This window comes from Harpia harpyja, chromosome 6 (genome assembly GCF_026419915.1).
Source record: "Harpia harpyja isolate bHarHar1 chromosome 6, bHarHar1 primary haplotype, whole genome shotgun sequence".
In the NCBI taxonomy this organism is placed as follows: Eukaryota; Metazoa; Chordata; class Aves; order Accipitriformes; family Accipitridae; genus Harpia; species Harpia harpyja.
The window spans coordinates 18,515,214-18,531,865 of NC_068945.1; the positions used below are offsets into that span (position 1 = coordinate 18,515,214).

The following is a 16,652-nucleotide window of genomic DNA, read 5'->3' on the forward strand; positions in this document are numbered from 1 at the left end:
AGTAGAGCTAAAAAGATCCCCTTTCAATTTTATCATGACAATCTTAAAAAATAAACAAACAAAAGTCAATCAGCCAATTGCCACCATAGTTACCCGAGTAGATGAAAAGTCCACACTGTGAAGAAATTTGCAGTTTTCTCCTAGTGCCTGCAGAGATGCATCCATGATGCCTGAACAGCTGCCCAAGTTCACTATTTGTAGGAACTGGCAGTTGAGCGCAAGAGCAAGAACTCCACTGTCAGTTATATCGCAGCACCTTTTAAAAGACGCTTCACACAAGTAAGGACAGGACAAGGCCAGTGCTATGACACCTGTCAAAGAAACAGAGCAATTTAAAGAATTATTCATTTTTTAAACATAACCACCACGCTGAATCCAATATGCTGTCCCCTGGTCATTGACTGTTCCAACTTTCATCTCATGCGCGGCAGCAGGACTGTACAAGGAAATAATTTTGTGGTTGGTTTCTTTTAATTCAAGGATGAGAAAAAGAAAATGACAATGAACAATGCTAGAATTGATGAAAATTTCTAAATGCTGAATTCCCTTCTGTACTGCAGAGGGATACCAGAGGGATATTACATACATGAGGTATCACCTCAGTGAGTGCATGAAAAAAAGCCAACGGCTTGAAAGCAGACTGATGATAATGCCAGTTCCCACTGATGGTGCAGTGAGTATCAGGCAAAAAGCAAGGTAAGAGGTCATATCCGAGGTCAATTCAAGAAATCAAAACAGTAGTTCAGAAGCAGGACAGGAACCAGGTACACCTATGACACAGCTTAGGCCGGGACTGAAGGTCCATGGGCAGCTGGTGTAGGTGGGCATGGCAGGTGAGACCAGTCATGGGCATTAGGGTCTGTTGGTGCCCTCAGAGCCCTGACAGTTAGTAATAACCAAAATATTTGCACAGAAGTGTCAGGAGGTAGACAATAAAAGTACATGAACTACAGATGCAATTTGTGAAAGGTATTTATTTTAAGGATGATGGAAACATTATGATTACAGCGGTACAGAAAATTACATCACTTACGAATAGATAGAAATAAAAAGTTGAATGTCATTAAGATATGTTACTATGTAAGAACTTCAAAGAAACATGGATAAAATAGTACTTGCTTGGGTCAGAATCACTTTGCAAAGAATGATAGAAGAGACAGTAGGAGTAGCTGAATTTGACAGAGAAGTAAGTACTACTGGATATTGTATTGAAGGACACTATATGTTCCACATACAACCTACAGAGCAAATGTTTCCTAGTAATGACAGGGCTCAGGTATTTCTGGATGTGGTAGCCAGCAGGTTTCTTAAAAAAAAAAAAACAAACCAACAAACCCACACAAATGCCCCCCCCAAACAAACTAACCAACCCCCCCCCACCTGTTACTGAATTAGTAAAAGGTAACACTGCTTTAAAATGGGGTGGTTTGGGGTCCTTTTTTCTGTATGTAATTGAGATGAGTGATAAAGAACTGTTCCAGCTTAAACTAATGGCTTCATAACTGATTCTCAGTTTAAAAAGGGCTCAGTTTATAAGTAGTAAAGTTGGATGGACTAGGAACTTGCCAATAAAGAACTAGACTTCCCAGTTTAATTGCAAAGTAATCTGGGATCTCTATCCAAAGAGATGAAAAGTATACCTAAAGAGCTCTAGGCTTAGCTGGTACCTTAAAAACCGTACTAGAAATCAGTGGACAGATGAAGACATGGTGGGAAGACTGTTGCAAACTGTATCTTAGGGGTCAAAAAGTATAACAATGAGGTGACACTGAAAATAAATAAAATCGATTTTTAAAAGTTTAACCAATTACTTAAGTAAAAAGCTAAGTGTATCAGTATGCAGTGGTAAGAAAATACAAACCAAGACTTATCTAAAGTACAGTATACATTAGCTCAATACTAAATTAATATTTTGCCTCAATTTTCAGTAAGGATGAGTTAATGATGGAGCAAAGGAGTAAGTATAATTAAAAGACAAAACAAAGCTTGTGGGAAATAAAACTCAGCAAGCTTAATTCTTTTAAGCTAATAGGTCCTGATACAACTTGAAATTGGAGGTTACAAGTAACACCTGAAATCTTAAAGTCCTAAAGCAAGTCAAGTCTTTTGTCAGAGAAGATGCTATAAGCTTACTTGACAACAAATACATTTAATTAAAAAAGGGGAAAAAAGTAATTTAGGAAATCACAAGCCTGAAACTTCAGCCCCAGTGGTACTGGTAAGGCTCTGGAACAAGTTTTGAGGAAGGAATAATTACGGTGAAGTGGAAAATACAGTCAAATGTAGCACAGTTTTACCAGAAACCTAGCATGAGAGTAACCTGATAGCTCCTCTCATAAGATAATCAGTGCTCTAGGCCTATAATTGACACCACTGAAGTAGTATTGGTGTGGCATTGGGGATTTTTTTAAGCAATATTTACCCTATATATTTTTTGCAATTTACTCCAATCTAACAAGAAAAATAAACCAGAAATAAGATCCCAGTTATCTGTGCACAGATAACATACCTTCTGAAGTGATTCCCAATCTGTTTTCTTTGCAAGAATTTAGGTTGATTTTTTTCAGTTGCTTGCAGTTATAAAGCTGCAATAATGCATTATCTGAAATATCACAGTCTCGAAGATCTAGAGACTCTACAGCGGGGTGCAATACCTGTAATGAAAACCTACCATTTCAGTCAAACTCTGCTATGTCATAGAACATGCATATTTTTATCTAAAATACTTGTAATGTTAGACATCACATAGAACTTCTAAAAATATTCACTAGAGGATGGGGTTACCAGTCCTAGGAACTAAAAACTCTAAAGAAAATATGGTGTATTTGCCACAACAATTCATCTCCTCCAGCATGAACGTTCAGTTTCTGTGATCACATCTAGAGTAGGAGCACATCAACAATAGTATTTAAACAGTGGAAGTACTATTTTGATGGTACAGTTGCTAACACTAGCGCTTCTGCCAGCACAGATATGTTTACCAAGGATAATACCCTCAAACTAGCACAACTTTGATGGCAGAAATCCGAAGTGTAAAAAAAAAATACTGTGATCAAAACTTAAATCCACTCAACAGGTAAGGGTAATATTTGAAAGATGTTTTGCCCCGGAGTATTTTTCTCACCTACACACACTCTTTTTCACATAAACAAGCAATCTCATTATCATACCACGAGGAGTTACCAAATCCTCATTAAATAGGCTCTTTCACTCCCACAAGACCATAGGTTACAGTTTTTGTGAAATCTTCCCCAAGAGGACATTTATGAAATTTAGACCCAAAGCAACGGAAGGCCTCAGATTTTAATAACAATAACCATATATCTTACCTCTAATTAAATTTTCAAGGATTCTCACTACTTTTTAATAAATACTGTTTATAGCCCCCAATCTATACCTTTGCTGAGCTGTCCTTCAGACCAATAGGCAAGCATTAGATCAGGTTTTCACATTACCTTATGTTACCTCCTCCAGCTTGTCATTCCCTTCCTTAACTCACAAGGATAAAAGCATACGGTAAATCTCCATACACAAGCAAAGATAACAGCATAGCTGACAGGCTTGTTAAAGGCCTACTCCTTTCTCACATTCACCATTCTAACAGGTACAATAAAGATATTACCAGGAATACTGTTTTTCCATTTTGCAAATATATAAGATGCTAAAATATTTACTGAGAAAGTCAAATAAACCTTTTGAAAAAAAGTAAAAACTTCTAGTAGATTATAACTGCAACCCTTCTGCAAAATGAATGGCAGACCTCAGACAACTTTGACAGCTTTTTCTCCCCAAATGTTAAAATCCTCAAATATGTCTCTCTATGCCACAAAACCACCAACATATCCCACAATACACTTGTGAGTAGTTTTCACAAGATAACATTCAGCTCTTATTTCACTCATATTTCTGAATTCCTATCTAAGGAAGTAAACCAGCCAAAACCAGAGATGACGTGCTTAAAGCCAAAGTCACCATCAACATTTTTTCAGGATGCTTTCCTTGACTGTTGGCTTTCTTTCACAATTCCAAATTGCCTAGGACACAACAAAAGTGAGCAAACTGCTGGTTTTGAAGCCACGTGGGAAATCTTCCGAGAAAAAGAACCATTAGATGCAAGGAAGTCTAAATGAGAAGCAACAATACTATCAGAATACCGCCTTTATAAAGTACCTGGAGTATTAAGCTTCCCTAGCTCATGATTCTTCATACACTCAGGTATTACTTAGAGGTTTGCCTTCTACTGTTATTCACAGACTCATAGTCACTGAATGCATATACTAAAATCTAATCTGTCTCAAAGAAGATGGAATTTTAGATAGAGTAGAGATTGTTTGGATGCAGAGTACAGGACATTAAAGTATAGACTTATATCCTGCGGACACATGCTGATTGGCTTTATAGATCTTTATGGTAAAAGTGAATTGGAATAAGGAGCTTAGCATGCGTGTCATGGAAGGCTGCTCCAAGAAAAAAGCAGAGTAAGGGAAAAAAAACCAAACATGGTAACACAAATCCGGGCAAGAACAGGGAGGTAAGAGATGAAATAGAAGTTTATACGTAAGTGCAGGTTAACAGAATTTCAACTGGAAGAAATTTAACTTTAAGCAAAATGCTTAAACACCACCAAAGAAAGGACATGCATAAAAGCAAATGAGATAGCATAGCCTGGAAAATTCCAAGAGAATAGGTCTAGCCTATAGTGTCAGCAGTACAGCAATACTGTGGAGACTATGAAAGAAAAAGGCAGGACGGAAGCAATGGCAAAGAAAAAACATTCCTTAACCATATGGAAGACTAAGTGAGACGTTGCAAATGTGTCACATGTAGAATACTTTGGTTATACGTGATGTGAGCAAGGAATAGTAAGAAGAGCTAAACAACATATGCCATTTTTACTATGCTGAGCAACAAGAATATCTGCAAGATGAAAGAACAGGAAAACTGAGGAGCGAAATGGTATGGAGAAACAGTATGAATTCAGAATCCGAGACATGGCTAGCATTTTTTTAAAAATGCAAGTGAGATAGACCTGGAAACTGTTAGCAAAGAAAGCTAAGGTATAACATGCCCAAGAAAAGCAATGACAGCTAAGGATAGAATTGCAGGGAAATGCAGGAAAAAAGAAAGGAAAAACACATGAGAAAAAGAACCAGAACAGAATATCCCAGTGTCAGATGGAAAACAGGCTCCAAGAGAAGGCATTGATCAACTGCTGAATGAAGACAAAGACAGATGAAATTTTACAAAGAGACAGAAGAAAAGATTGGGACTTAAACCCTCTAGTTTGTTTCCAGAATAAAGATATCCTAATAGGTTTTGTGCATTTGTACACACACAATCACATGGTTTTAATTACATACATCTCTTAGGACGCTTAGAAAGGATTACTTACTGAAAAGATAGCCTAAACCAAATTTTGTCAACTCAAATTTTCCAAAATAAGATAAATTAATAAGACTCTGAATTTTACTCAAAGACTTATTTTGTACAATCAAAAAGTAGTGCATACTAAAGATAAATTTTTTTGTTCATACGTTTTCCACAGTACTTCTGATTCTGCCTCTAGTCTTGGCTTCACTATTCTGACTCTGAGAAACTGACACCATTTGCCTCTTCCAAGTTACACATCAAAGCAGGAATGAACAGGGAGTCGTTCATTTTCTGTTTCACCAAGGCCAACCTTTAGCTTTCCTCAATTCTCATGCCTCCCTTTGAGGCTAAACAAGGTAACAGTAGATAGATACCAAAATAGATGTGCCCCTGAATTTAGAGCTAAAGAAAAGTAATTAACTGGTTTCATTTTGAAACACTGACACACATCAGTGAGCAAAAGGCATGAGAGAATTTGACCTGTCAATTTCTAGCCCTAGCATCATCGTATTTCAAAGAATCAAGATTTAAATAAATTATATGGAGATCATGTGCATAATATTAATAGATGATAACAGAAATCTAACAAGTTCCTGAAATCTTTTCATTACTAAATTATGCACTAGCTTCTTGACACCATACTACATTCAGGAACAGAGACTGGTTTGCAATAGAGTCTAGTTTCCTGTACTGAAAGGGATAATATATGTCAGCTGATCACACAGAAGTCAATTATCACTGAAGAGAGAACGTTTTTAATTTACTTGTCACTACAAACATAATCTTATTGCTACTAAAACAGGACTATTGACATTATGACGTTTAAGAAAAAAACTGTAAAGACATGGACAGAGTAAGCAGGCCTGAATTTATCTGTTGTCCCACGTAAACAGTTTTAGTTTAGTTCATCCTTGTGTATTAAGTATCACAGACAGAATAGTTTTGAATGGGTTCTTACCTCACTGATATTTGAATCAGTTATTTGCCCTTGCCTACTCATTAATGTAATCAGTTTATCCTTTATGTTGGGTGGCAATGACTTAATATCTGCAGCATATCTGGAAAGGTTCTTTGTCAAACACTGAAGGCATCTGAAATAAAGGAAAGTTACAGTACAGTCAAAAATAGGTGTCGTGGTTTAACCCCAGCCAGCAACTAAGCACCACACAGCCGCTCACTCACTCCCCCCCACCCAGTGGGATGGGGAAGAAAATCGGGAAAAGAAGCAAAACCCGTGGGTTGAGATAAGAACGGTTTAATAGAACAGAAAAGAAGCAACTAATAATGATAATGATAACACTAATAAAATGACAACAGCAATAATGAAAGGATTGGAACGTACAAATGATGCGCAGTGCAATTGCTCACCACCCACCAACCGACACCCAGCTAGTCCCCCCAGCGGTGATTCCCCGCTCCCACTTCCCAGTTCCTATACTAAATGGGACATCACATGGTATGGAATACCCTGTTGGCCAGTTTGGGTCAGGCACCCTGGCTGTGTCCCCTCCCAACTTCTTGTGCCCCTCCAGCTTTCTCGCTGGCTGGGCATGAGAACCTGAAAAATCCTTGACATTAGTCTAAACACTACTTAGCAACAACTGAAAACATCAGTGTTATCAACATTCTTCACATACTGAACTCAAAACATAGCACCGTACCAGCTACTAGGAAGACAGTTAACTGTCTTCCCAGCTGGTAACTCTATCCCAGCTGAAACTAGGACAATAGGCATTACATTATTAGTACCAGAACAATCAAATCATAAGATGTCATTTTCTGCATCCAGCTATGCTGCCTGCAAGCCTTATCAGTTCCAGCTGTTCCATGCTACCACCAATTCAGTTGTTACCCTTTGGGGTCAATCTGCTGATCCTTCTGTGCAAGTGTTCCCCAATCAACTGTAGGCAAAAATTAACCTCATTCACTGCAATCACGAACCCAGCTCACAAAATGAGTTTGCTGGAAGTACATTCATGAGGTCTAAGAAAAGCCTTTTTCACCAGCTAACCCTCCACTCGGTAAGCAGTAAAATCTGTAGTTGGGACAGCTAGTTCCAGAGAAGAGTCACCTCTCTTTCACCTCAGTTAAAAACATTAAGGAGATATTTTCAGATGTAGTATTTTGTTCACTGTCTAGTTTGTAGTACTCTTTTAATATGAATTGTGCTGCATAACCCTGTGCACAACCCTTTTAACTCTGTGCTTAAAACTAGATCTGATCACAAAGGATTGTCACTTGAGGCAGAAATTTTTCTGTCTTAGTGAGGTCCAGGAAATCTCAGATCAACAAGCTCGTGGTCCTACAAAGTAGATTAGGCAAATAAAATAACAAGTGGACACATAGAAAATACATAGGAGAAAATGAACCCACTTGGATTTTTACAAGGTATTCAAAAAGCCTCATCAGCAATGGTTCTTCAAGAAATTAAGCTGCCCTGGGATGAGAATGAAGGTTCTCACACAGCTGGTTGAAATCCTATCACAATCAGAAACATTTGATTGGTTTGACTCAGTGTAGACATTCCTTTTTTAATAGCAGCATTTTAGGCCTCCTTCCCCCTGCATGTTTATTCATAAGAATGATTTATCAGCCTGAAGGAAACAGCCTGATTATCATACACACCAGGCTAGAGATTTTGAACTAACAATAATGCCAACATATACTGCATTGTCTATACATCATAAACACCCTGCTCTCAGAGCACCTTTTGTATTAGGGTCAAAATTGTTTCCCCGTTCTAAACAATCCATTCCCTTGGCCAGATACTGAAACTTGACTTACACAAAGTTTCTATCATGAGATACTGCTGAATGAAAAATTGCAAACAAATCTCAAAGACACACAGGGCTTAAGTATTCATCTGAAAAGGAAGGACTAAGCAGAAATAAATATGAATAGGCCTACTAGAATCACAGAATACTGGGTGATGCTTTAAGACAGGATTTGACATCCTAGGATTTTTTCTGTGTGAATGCAAGAAAAAGGGATCATTTCAGTCAGAATATGTTAAGAGACTCCAGATGGAACAGAGCTTTTTGGGAGAAAACATTAAGAACTTCACTTAAGCAAAATAAAACAGAGATCAATATTATCCAGATATATGTGGAATAGTACCCAGGTGGGACACTTGAAATAACGCTTTTCAAGATCAAATATACAGAAGAGTATTCACCTATGCAATATTGAGTACTACAGAGGGACACTAATCATGCAATCCTATCTCTTTGAAGATTCCTAAGGCACTTTAATATCTCATAGGATACATAAAATGTTAATGTTCCAACCTCTGCAACTTTAAATTACAATCACAGGCTTACTGAAACACCAGAGGCAACTTGGGGAAGAGTTTATGAATAGCTTCTAAGCATCCTGAGCACAGTGACCTTCAGAGCAATCACCAATCGTTAATATGGTAAAAGACAACTGCTGGTCCTTAAGGAAGAAATTGCAACTCTCTGAAGGGAGATTTTATTATCAAAAACCGAAGTCCCTAAGTAAACAAGGAACATAAACTAGAATGAAGCTAACCAACATCCAGAGATAACTGAAAAGGTAACACTTTGTCATCTAGGAAATGCCAAGACTTTAAAAAGGATTACACTACAGCAAAACTAAAATGCACAGAACTGAAATGGGGGAGGAAGGGGAACTCCTCACTGTCCCCCTCTTGCTTAGGAACCTAACAGGAGTCCATATAAGTGATGGAGTTCTTTGAATTGGAGGTTCTATTATCTGTTGACCATGGCTACCTGAATTAGATGCCCTAGGCCAACTTTTCTTTTTAAATCCTATCCAAAATTTTGAAAGAAAATATTACTGTCCTACAAAACATTTTGCTTTTGTAGAATCAATATTTTTCCATTAACTCACCCTACTAGTAAACTCAGAGCAGCTACTGTAATTGCACAGTAACCCTCTACTGTAGTTGGCCTCTATACTTTTATGTGATCTGGATACACACAGCAATAACTAAGACTGGTAAATAAAGAGTATAATGCATTCACCTGGCAGACAGCTTTTGTCCCAGCCTAACTTAATGAAAGAAACCAGGAATCCTGTTTTTCATGGACAGGGAAAACTGAGTAGTGCTTTACTCCTGTAATGACCTGATAAAAGACCATTCCTTCTTCCAAACCCCCCAACTGCTTTTTCCCTGCTCCACATTATCAGACTTGTTACACCAGCTGTTTGTAGTTCAGAGTTGTCTATAAAGTGTCAAATGGCATACTCACTTGTTCCAAATGTGTCAGGAGGTGCAGAACAGAAAAGGCCTATATGATCTTTAACCTTAAGCTTTATGACAGGGTTAAGGCCTTGTAAGAGGACAAATGGGTATACTTCCAATACATAAAACAGAAATTAGATCTTTATGACTAATTACTCTACAAATAGTCTAACTTACATCAAGGTGTAGCTTATACTAAGTTATGTCACATGAAATATAATAGCAGAACAGATGTTAGAAGCAGGACACATCAGAAGAAGAAAGGAACCAGAAGAACAGATACTACAATTGGTTTAATGGCAAATAACAAAATAGATACATCTTCCTGCATTCTTTAGGGATGGATAATTCATATTCATAGTAAGACCACAAAAGGAAGCTCTGTTTTGAAACTGCTGCTCTACTTCTGTCCTCAGTTTTTGTTCATGCAGATGTACCCATCTGCAAATGTTATGATGCCTTTGTAAGACACCGACAAGTTACGTAATGCATTAGTCTGCAATAGGCTGGCCCCCTGTTAATGATATCTGTTACACAGGAGCTATCTATCAATGATGCATGGAATAATCAAACCTATGCAATACCTAACTACATACTCTTGTGACGACTTACATGTGCAGCACACTTCTTTATCATGTAGTGACAATCTTAATTAAAACACCTTTAAATCTGATGTTTTATTTGTGTTGTTCCAAGAGTCTCATGTTTGATCGTAGAAACACTCTTGGTTCTGAGCTCATGTCTGGGCACGAACAAGTCAGCTTAAAATACCTGCCAGGGCTCTGAGAGATTTGTAACAGCAGCCTCCTGAAAGTATGACAACTAAAGCTGTTATCTGCCCCAGTTGCCGCCTTCACCTCTCCAGCAAGCATTGTTGCTGCCAGGCATCCACTCTATTTGGCAGGTCCTGCAACTCCTACACTGTCAGTTTTCAACCAAGCATAATTATGTAAACCAACTACAAATTTGGCGTACCTCAGCATGCTGGCCTTAAAAACTGCATCAGCTAGGAGTGCAAGTATAAGTTGGTCATTTCTCATCTTGGGAACAGTAACTTCAGGAAACAGAAGTTAATATAAGACATAACTTGAGAAAAAAAAAAAAGAAAAAAGAACATTTCTAAATATTTTCAATATGATGCTCTTGTGCATGTGACCTCTGGAGTACTAATTTCTCTTTTGGGGCAGGGGGCAAAGGCCATCAAGCAGCAGACAAGCAGCATATACCATCAAGCAGCAGAAACACCTTAATAAATGCACTTTCTGTTAGGTCTGGAGATCTTAAAAATAATTTCCTTATCAAAAGGACTAGTCCACACACTAATAGATTTGTTTCAGGTTTTAGTTTCTGCTGTAAGATCTACTAGTTAAACAATGAGCCTAAGGGTTAGCATAGGCAAGAAGCTTAAAGTACAGTCTGGCATAAATAGATGGCCACCACCCGATTGGCATAAGACAAGAAACAATACACTAAAATTACAAGCATTTGTTTAAAAGTTGTATAATTATTAGTTTCAAGTATTAGTCATACTGGTATAATTATATTGTTATATTATATAGAAAATCATTGCACCAGTACTAATAATTAGTGTAAGAAGATTAATAACCAATCAAAAGTAGAAATTGTTTATGGTATCAAGTGCTACAGTACACGTAAAGAGAAATTACTAGGTCTAAGATCTAAGGTTAATCATGAGAACATAAGCAGGTAGTCTAATACGCGTCTTAAATATCATTTTAACGGGTTAATCATGCACGACAAAAAAAATATGGGTACTGCAAAATGAGAAAAGTTATTAGCAAGACAGAACCCTTGTAAATAATTTCTATTAGCAGTCCAGCTGTCATTACACACCACTCTAACCAAATGTAAAGTCCAAACAGAGGTTGAAAAGGCTAGTTCCATGCCCCCCTTGTCTCCCCAACCACTTTTTACTGCACCTTCCTCATGCAGGTTCTGAAATTCACAGCTGCAGCATGGCATCTGATCTGAATGAAAATTCCCTTTGTTACATTTTAAAAGAAATCAAATCTGATTATAACTGAAATATTAGGAATATAGAGTTGTGGGGTGTAACCATAGTAGATAAAGAACTTAAAGAATGTGCAGTACTGTACTTTTAGCTGATTATCGTTGGCTTGTATTTTCTTTTAAGAAGCCAAGAAGATTCGCTTCTTGAAAACTCCCTACCTTTCCCATTTTTGATAACAAACTGAAAGACCAATCATTGAAAAGGTTGGATTTCAAAAGAGAACATAGTATACATTTTTATGCAAACTAATATAGATAGTGATGAGAATCATACTGCGCAGAATCAGCTAAAGGAGGTCAAGAAGCGGACAAGTGAGGAAGACTATGAAAGACCACCAGAGGGCTTCTGAAGACCACCAGAGACCTTTGCTGCGCCTGCGTGAAGAGACATATACATATGCTAATGATTTACTGGAAAGTTGATGATTATGTATAATATTTCCCAGAAACTTAATGAATATGTATAACAGGTGTGTATTTAACTGTATCATTAGACAAGACAGGTGCACACGATAGGTGGAGCGATCCCCCGTGTGCCCAGCGCTGCAATAAAGGAGTGCCTGCTTCTTAACTTCTCATTGCTGTTAAGGAGTTTTATTCCGGATTTCGGCAACAGTTTTGGCGACCCAGGTGGGACCTTGCGAGTGAGACTGGACGAGATCGAGTGGTGATCGAACTCCAGCCGGCACCGAGGGATTCTCGGGGGGGAACCATCGCTCTCGACTCGCAAAGCTCCTCGCAACGTTCCCTGGAGAAAGGGTAAGGCACTTCTTCTCTGGAATCTGTTCGGATAGCCTGCCCGTAAGGCGCGGCGAAAGCTTCGCAGGGTTGGGGCTCAGAGGGTACCCGTCTGTGGAGAAGCCTAGGCGTCTGCCCGTAAGTCATAAGCGAAAGCTATTGCTGGGTTGGACATCTGTGTATCTGGGATAAGTCTGCCCGTAAGTCATAAGCGAAAGCTATTGCTGGGTTGGACATCTGTGTATCAGGGACAATTGTCATTTGTATTTATTTGGTATTTGATATTTGATATTTGGTATTTGATATTTGATATTTTTAATATTTGGTTATTAATATTTGGAACTTTAATAATTGATATTTGGTGTATTTGGTAATTGATATATAAGCATAATGGCATTAGCCAAATTATTTAAGAGTAAGAGTATGGGAAATATAACCACTGATGAAAAGATACCAAAAACATCACCATTGGGATGTTTATTGGCACATTGGAGTGAATTACATGATGATTTACGTAAAAGTCAAATGATTGAATATTGCAATCATTGGTGGCCTTTGTATGTTTTGGAAGATCAAGAAAAATGGCCAACAAATGGAACTTTAAGTTATAATACTATATTACAGTTAATGTTATTTTGTAGGAGAGAGGGTAAATGGAGTGAAGTGCCATATGTGGATCTGTTCTTTTATTTGAGGCAGAGAACGGATTGGCAAAAAGAATGCAAGTTAATAAGTCGAGACAATTTGGTGATGACATTGACTTCAGAAAATAAGAAAGTTAAGAGCTGTTGTTCAGCTTGTGATGTTGGAAGGAGGTGCATTAGATGTACGGTGCCAAAGGAGGATGAAATGGGACTAGAATTAGAAATAGCCCCACCAAGGGAGGAACAGGATCTCTCTCCCTCACATCCACGAGAGAGGAGTATTGAGTCAGAGAGAATAATAGAACCGGACAGTACTAGAATGAGGGAAGAAGCTGATGAGACACCAGAAGTAGTAGTTCATACCCCAGTGTCTCGGAGAACTCGTCAGCAAACTCAATTGTTGGCTCCCTTGAGACAGGGAGTGGGACAGCATGGGCCAGTATATGTCAAGGTGCCGTTTTCTATTATGGATTTGATGGCATGGAAACAGGCAGCAGGAGTTTATAGAGAAGATCCGGAGAGAGTAGGAAGGGTTGTAGAAACAATTATTAGAACTCAGGATCCCGATTGGAATGATTTACAAGTAATATTGGATAATTTATTGGATAGTACTGAGAAACAGATGGTATTAAAAACTGGAAAAGCACAAGCAGAGGCAGCACTTCTGAATGAAACGCTTTCTGGGACTTTGGAACAGAGTTTTCCTTCAGGGGATCCCCAGTGGGATCCAAATGACACTGTACACAGGAGAAGGTTAACTCGATATCAAAAATGGGTATTGTATGGAGTAAAACATGCAATGCCGAAAGCTTTGAATTGGTCCAAATTATATGAGATAAAGCAAGATAAAAATGAATCTCCCTCTGTGTTTTTAGAAAGATTGAAGGAAACCGCTAGAAAATATACTGATTTGAAATTGGAAACAGAAGCAGAACAACAACAATTGGCTTCGATTTTTATGGGACAGTCGGCGCCTGATATAAGGCGGAAACTCCAAAAATTGGAGGGAGAGGATTCAAGAAATTTAAATAAAATGTTAGAGGCAGCATGGAAAGTCTACAATAATCGAGAGAAAGAAGAAGAGCAAAGAAAAGAAAAGAAAGAAAAGATTAGAGACAGTAGATTAATAGCTGTCTTAACAGGGAATGCAGCAAGAGGAAGAGGACGAGCTCGGGGAAGAGGAGGTTTTAGAAACTTTGGTAACCGGGAACCTAATGCACCTCTAGGAATAAATCAGTGTGCATATTGTAAGGAGGATGGACATTGGAAAAGGGATTGCCCTAAAAGGCAAATAAGTCAGCAAGAGGCTGCAAAAATGATGACTTTAAATGAATGAAGGGGACCGGAGGGGAACCCAGCTGAACCTCTGGTTACAATTAAGCTGGGAAATGATAAAGTTGAATTTTTAGTTGATACGGGAGCAGTATATTCTGTTTTGAATACTTATAAAGGAAAATTGGGAAACAAAACAGCGAACATAATTGGAGCGACTGGGAAACAGGAGAATAGACCATTCTTTCAACCCCTTGATTTAAAATTTGGAAATAAAGCAATTACACATGAATTTTTGTATGTACCAGAATGTCCGATACCCCTGTTGGGTCGAGATTTGTTATCCAAATTGAATGCACAGATAGCTTTTGAGGGAGGAGAAATTCTTTTAAAAATACCAGAATCAAAGACAGGGGAAATACTGATGATACAGGAGAAGGTTAAGATTCAGGAGATGCCACAAGAAGTTGATGATGCTGTGATCCCTACAGTTTGGAACACAGAGATACCTGGAAAATCTAAAATGGCACAGCCTGTAAAAGTAGAACTGAAGGAAAATGTGAAACCAGTGAGATTAAAACAGTATCCAGTTAAACCTGAAGCTAGATTGGGAATCAAGAAATTAATTGATAAATTTTTGGAATATGGAATCTTAGAGGAGTGTGAATCTGAATATAATACTCCAATTTTACCAGTGAAAAAGCCATCAGGAGAATATAGATTAGTACAGGATCTGAGGGCGATAAATCAGATAGTGAAAGACATACATCCTGTAGTGGCCAATCCATATACACTTTTAACAGCTCTAGGGGAGAATCACCAGTGGTTTACAGTGCTTGATTTAAAAGATGCTTTCTTTTGTATACCCCTGGAAGAAGGAAGTCGAAAATTATTTGCTTTCGAGTGGGAAAATCCAAAAACAGGACGAAAAACACAATTGACATGGACAAGATTGCCGCAAGGATTCAAGAACAGTCCAACAATATTTGGGAGCCAATTAGCAAAAGAACTTGAGATGTGGAAACGAGATGGTCCCAAACCTGGACATTTGCTCCTACAGTATGTAGACGACATATTGATAGCAACAGAGGAGAGACCAGCGTGTATAAAGGTAACAATTGATCTTTTAAACTTTTTGGGGTTAAGCGGATACAAAGTCTCTAGAACTAAGGCCCAGATAGCAAAACAGACTGTGATATATCTGGGTTTTGAAATCTCACAAGGGCAAAGACAGTTGGGAACAGACCGCAAAGAAGCAATTTGCAGTATCCCGGAGCCGAGGAATACCCACGAATTGAGAACCTTCTTGGGAATGGCTGGGTGGTGTCGGCTATGGATAATGAACTATGGTCTGTTGGCTAAACCTTTATATGAAGCTCTTAAAGGTCCACCATTTGAATGGGGTCCAGATCAGCAGAGAGCTTTCAAGAATCTAAAACAGGCCCTGATGACAGCACCAGCCCTGGGACTTCCGGATCTGACTAAAGACTTCCAGTTATTTGTACATGAGAAACAACACCTTGCACTGGGAGTGCTGACTCAGAAGATGGGAAGTTGGAAGCGACCGGTTGGATACTTTTCCAAACAATTGGACTTTGTAAGTAAAGGCTGGCCTGCTTGTTTGAGAGCAGTAGCAGCCACTGTGATGATAATACAGGAGGCTCGAAAATTGACTTTGGGAAGGACGATGGTGGTATATGTACCACATATGGTGATATCAGTGTTAGAGCAAAAGGGGGGCCATTGGCTCTCCCCAAGCAGAATGATGAAATACCAGGTAATTTTGATGGAGCAAGATGATGTACTTTTGAAAACCACTAATTTGACTAATCCTGCAGTCTTTTTGAGTTCTATACAGGAAGAAGGACAACTGGAACATGATTGTCTCACTACCATTGAGTATGTATATTCCAGTCGAGAGGATCTGAAGGATGTACCTATGGACAATCCAGACTGGGAATTGTACACAGATGGTAGCAGCTTTGTTGAAAATGGAATCCGCTATGCAGGATATGCGGTAACAACTGAAAAATCAGTTATAGAAGCCAATGCTTTGCCAAGCACAGCTTCAGCTCAGAAGGCGGAACTAGTGGCTTTGACAAGGGCTCTAGAATTGAGTGAAGAAAAGAAAGTGAATATTTGGACTGATTCGAAATATGCATTTGGCGTGGTCCATGTCCATGGGATTTTATGGAAGGAAAGAGGACTATTATCCTCTCAGGGGTCCAACATTAAATATAAAGAGGGGATTTTACATTTACTACAAGCAGTTCGGAAACCAACTGCAGTAGCAATCATGCACTGTAAAGCACATCAATCAGGGAATACAAAAGAGATTGTAGGGAACAGATTAGCAGATAAATCAGCTA

At 38.5% G+C, this 16,652-nt stretch overlaps 1 protein-coding gene across 7 annotated transcripts in view; it reads right to left on the reverse strand.

The window, feature by feature from the left end:
- AMN1 (antagonist of mitotic exit network 1 homolog) overlaps nucleotides 1–16,652 on the reverse strand; it is a 35,828-nt gene that overhangs the window by 12,401 nt on the left and 6,775 nt on the right. For 5 of the 7 annotated variants that reach the window (XM_052790659.1, XM_052790664.1, XM_052790660.1 and 2 more), the window contains 3 exons: nucleotides 6,329–6,461; nucleotides 2,510–2,654; nucleotides 94–311 (listed from right to left, as the gene is read on the reverse strand). In XM_052790659.1, the coding sequence (XP_052646619.1) occupies nucleotides 94–311; nucleotides 2,510–2,654; nucleotides 6,329–6,461 (496 nt within the window). Of the gene's footprint in view, nucleotides 1–93; nucleotides 312–2,509; nucleotides 2,655–6,328; nucleotides 6,462–7,743; nucleotides 7,761–10,573; nucleotides 10,685–16,652 lie in introns of those variants that run through there. The other 2 variants (XM_052790658.1, XM_052790662.1) reach the window with 2 other exon arrangements.